The following is a 4,808-nucleotide window of genomic DNA, read 5'->3' on the forward strand; positions in this document are numbered from 1 at the left end:
TTATTAACTAGATAAATATAAAAGTCATTTACAAAAAAGAAGTTTCCTTCATTTTTTATTCAAATCCTTACCCATAATATCCCTTGTTATTATTAATAGATTTAAAAGTCTCATTAACATTTAAAAGTGATTTTTTTTTCTCCGTTAGGTCTCATACTTATTTACTAGAATAGTCCTAAATCTTAAACTCATATATGTAGTAAAAGATAAATCAAGATGATTATAAGTACTTTATTTTCTATAAATAAATCTTAAACATAAAGAGAAAATCAACTTCTACGTACTTTAACTTATGATCCTCTACATATTTTAGACTTCTTTAACTTTATCTTCAGCATTACAATAATTAACGAATAATAATAATAAGGCTTAATTGCTTATTTAGTCCCTACATTTAGAGGGTTTTTTTTCTGTTTAGTTCCTGCTTTTAAAAATGCCTCTGTTTTATCCTAAAGTAGTATAAATTGTATCAATTCAATCCCTTCCGTTAAATTGTACGTAAACGGAGTTAAGTCGTAGTGACGTGGCTATGAAATCTGATTTTTTTTTCTCTCTCCTCTGCTCTTCCATGCAATGTCCAGCTTTTCCTTTCATTATGGTATAATAATTGTAGGATTTTTATTCCTCTTTTGCATAACTTTTTCCATTAAATTGGCATAATTCTTCTTTCATTATTTTATTTTATTTTATTTCCTAATGGAAGATTATTACTCCTCTTTACTCTAGCGTCACAGATTTTCATTTTTCCTATCTCATAAATTTTTGATATCATTTCTTCATCCTCCACCAATAGCAACAACATCCTTTCTTCTTTGATCTTCTTTCTTCTTCCCCTTTTCATTTCTTAGTTTTTTTTCACCTCTGGGAAAGAATAAACAAATCCAATAAAAGAAAAAAAAAACATCCACAACAAAACATGGGGTGGGGTGCTTTTTTTACTTATTCTCTCAATTAGTCATCCTATGATTTTTCTCCCTTAGATCAGCGTTGTTTCATTTTCTTCTGTAAGTTTCCTTCACCCTTTTCTTCAATCTCCTTTGGTCTGATCATTATGTGGTTTTCTGTTATTCAAAACCTATCAAGTTTGATTTTTTTTGGGTTTTTTAAAATGTTTTTGGGCTGGGTAAATGGTCACCTAACCTTTCATTGCTTTTCCTCCCCTTTAACAAGTTGTATTGGTTTTTGTTGGTTTTGAAATGTTTAATCCAACCCTGTTTTGAAAAGTTGCAAAAGGAGAAAGAATCAACACTACACAAACACACACATTCTCCTTCACTATAAGATTAAAACCATAGTGAGCAAAAAAAAATTGGTTCACGGTAACAATGTTCTCTCACCAAAGAGGCCTCATTAGAATCGCCAGTCTTCAACTCCCACCACGTCGTTTCCTAGAAGAAGAATCGTGTGCGTCCCTCGAATCTCCTAAATCGTTGCGGATCTCCAATCACCAAAACAAGGCGGCTCCATCGTCGTCGAGACCGGCTTCCCCACCTCCCTCTTCGGCCAACTCTTCACCGTTGCCGCCGTCGCAACCTGATCCTCGTCTCCCAAACCCTCAGACTGAACAAAATGTCGTCGTTTCGGTTTCGGATCAGGTCGCGAAGTGCTCTTTGAACGTTATTTTAGTTGTGAAGATTCTGATGGTGCTGATTGTGGTCACGAGCGTGAAGAGGCTCACCATTGGAATCACCGACGATCGCGGTTCTACTTCTAGAATACGTGGGGCAGCGTGTGGTTTCGATTCCGTGGTAGAATCGTGGTTCCAAAAGGTTTGGGTCGAGGATGGTGAAGAAGCTCTTGCTTAAGAAGTTTTGTGCACCCAGGAAAAAAAAAGATAAGGGGAATAAGGAAATATCGGTTAATGAAGTTGATAAGTTGTCTGTCTTAGAAATAGAAGAGAGAGAGAGAGAAAAAGTTGCACGTTGCTAACAGAAGAGAGAGGGAAAAAATCAGATTTCATGGCCACATCACTACGATTTAACTCTGTTTAAACAATTTAACGAAAGAGATTGGATTGATACAATTTATACTATTTTGAAATAAAAGAGAAGCATTTTTAAAAGCGAATACTAAACTGAAAAAACCCGGAACCAATTAAGCAATTAAGCCTAATAATAATAATAATAATAATAATAATAATAATAATAATAATAATAATAATAATAATAATAATAATGAGAATGCTAAATTATGATTTTCGCTCTCATAAATAAATATTAAAAGGGAAGAGAACAGAGAATAGTACGCAGAATCGGTGGTCATTTAACTAATGTGTGAAACTAAAAACTAAACAAAGAAAAAGTATATATATATATATATATATATATATATATATATATATATATATATATATATATATATATATATATATATATATATATGAATGCATTCATATAATTAATAATAGGGACATAGACAATAACATTAGAAAAAAGTGAAAGAAATTAGAATTGAAATACAAATAAAGAAGAGATTGTTGTGGAAGGTCCGTGTTACTGAGCCAGCTCCGTCGGGTTTTCTGGCCTTCAGCCCAGTAGCGGCATCTGGAGACATACATTCCTGGGAACCTGCCACCCACAGACACAACACTTTTTGTCATTCCAACAAAACAAAAAAAATGATTGTAGTAAAACACACGACGCCACACAACACAGCACCATGCATGTCCAATGTTGAATAACAAAACTTACTATGGTCGGTGTGAGTGATGAGTCCGGTGTTGCCGAAATCACATTCCAAATCGTTACCACCAGATGCTTGGTAATATGCGTTCATGGCGTACGCCGCGTGGGACCTAACTGTGTTGGGCTTGAAGCATTGCCCACCGTCGTTAATGGCCCCACACTCTATTCCACTGCTTTTACAAACAAAGTCAATGTTAGCCTGCAAAGCTGCTTCACTCGCATCCCCTTTTGGCACGCACCATTTCTTCTTCGAAGACGATGATGATGATGAAGAAGAAGGTGCCTCTGATGGTGTTATTAATGCCGTGGGACCAGATGCGGGTCCAGATGTGGGACTGGGTCCAGATGCGGGTGCATACGTGGGACTGGGTCCAGATTTACGTCCAGTTGTGGGTCCAGATGTGGGTCCGGGTCCGGACGTGGGAACAGATGCCTGCATTAGACCATGGCAACCTTCTTCAATATGCATTTTCCCTAATTAGAAATGTCTCTTCCATCAATTCATTATTTCCATCATTAACAAGAAAAAATAACTAAGAAATGTTTAGTTTTCCACTAACATGTTAAAAATGCATTGAATGAAAAGTTGGGAATTTTGTAAAAGTGAAAAAAATGTACCTCTTTGTCGATGAAAAGGCCGACGTCGTAAACGGGGGTGAGATCAGGATTAAACAAGCCATAATTACGCTCAGAAACTGTGGGCTTGAGATTCTCGTTGAACAGAGAGAAGATGAAAGTCTCGAAAGTCCGATCAGGCATAAGAGGGGTCCCTTTCCCAGAGCTGACGTGCTTGATGAGATTCCCATTATACGACGCCGCATTCTCAGAACTCACACCCCCTTCCTTCGGGTCACCAACAGAGGGCCAACCCGTTTTGGCCACCGCCAGTTCCACGTCATCATACCCCAGTTTCTTCATCGCCGAGAAAACCGCGTCCATTTGCGCGTCGAACATGTTCGTATAGTTCACCGACGTGCCCGCGTCCCAAACGCCGCTGTTTGGTTTAAAGAGCGCGTAGTTCACGGTTTCGGGTTGGGTTGGGGCGATGCCGAAGAACGGATACGGGTTCACCATGAAGGGGGACTTGGTACGCCGGAGGAAGTCCAGCATCGGCGCAAAGATGGATTTGTCGTAGCCACGGAGGAACGAGGCGGCGCTGGGAGGCTCCGACGAGGCCAGGATCCCGAGCGAGTGAGGAGTGGAGACTTGGACGGTAGTGTGGTTGGCGAGGGAGAGAGCATTGTGCAGGGATTTCATAGCTGGAACAATGTTGTCGATTAGTGTTTTATCGGAGCTTTCCACAACCTCGTTCCCGACGGAGATACGCGTCACAGCGGTTTCTGGGAGGAAGGGGGAGATGTTTTGGGAGAGCCAAGCTTGCGCGGCAGGAAGGGTTGAGAGAGAGGGGATGGCGGCGTTCGCCACCGTGACGGTTACGGAGATTCCGGTGCCGGCGAAGGCGCGGAGGATGTCGGGGTTGGCATCGAAGATTTTGACGCGGTCGATGGTGGTTTGAGTTTTGAGGAAGGTGGCCACCGTTGAGGGCGGTGGGAGATTGTCTGCCCGCGTGCCATAGTTGACAGCCGATTTTAGTGTAGGAAGCGTAAAGTTGTCGGAAAAGGGTGCATGATAAAAGAAGGAGAAGGGAAAGACGTGAAGATGATTAAGTTTGAGCCATGAAACGGAGAGTTGGAGGGAATGATGTGTGCGCGCGCGTTCTTTCAGTGGATAAATGCTGAACTGTAACATTCGGTGGGTCCCATTTTTAGCTTCCAAGATTTCGCTTTCCCAACATTCAGCACATGTACCTTCTGCATGTTAAATCTTCTTCCATTAATCTTAATCATAATTGTACCTTTTCTCTTTATTAAATATGCTTTTGTCAAAAATTAGTCTTTCTTTTATCCAATTTACTCTCTGAATTTAAAAAAAAATGCTTGATTAAGTTTTTTAATTAAATTTATCTAACTTTTCAAATTCGTTTCAAAATTAATATTAAAAGTAAATATATTATAAATAAATAATTCAAATATTATTACGACAGGGGTTAATGTTGAATAAAATCAATAAATTTTATTTACAAAATTTAAATTTAGGTATTTCTAAAATTATAAAATTAAATTT

The 4,808-nt window shown here is 38.9% G+C and overlaps 1 protein-coding gene across 1 annotated transcript; it reads right to left on the reverse strand.

Moving 5' to 3' along the window:
- Positions 1-2,417: 2,417 nt before the first annotated feature.
- Positions 2,418-4,478, reverse strand: LOC124824944 (glucan endo-1,3-beta-glucosidase-like). Its single transcript, XM_088095423.1, has 3 exons — positions 3,303-4,478; positions 2,691-3,117; positions 2,418-2,567 (listed from the first exon to the last, which is right to left on the reverse strand). The coding sequence occupies exons 1-3, from the start codon at positions 4,431-4,433 to the stop codon at positions 2,425-2,427; spliced, it is 1,701 nt and encodes a 566-aa protein (XP_087951549.1). The 5' UTR covers positions 4,434-4,478; the 3' UTR covers positions 2,418-2,424.
- Positions 4,479-4,808: the final 330 nt, after the last annotated feature.

This window comes from Vigna umbellata, chromosome 7 (genome assembly GCF_029865625.1).
Source record: "Vigna umbellata cultivar VRB3 chromosome 7, Vumbellata_1.0, whole genome shotgun sequence".
Classification (NCBI taxonomy): Eukaryota; Viridiplantae; Streptophyta; class Magnoliopsida; order Fabales; family Fabaceae; genus Vigna; species Vigna umbellata.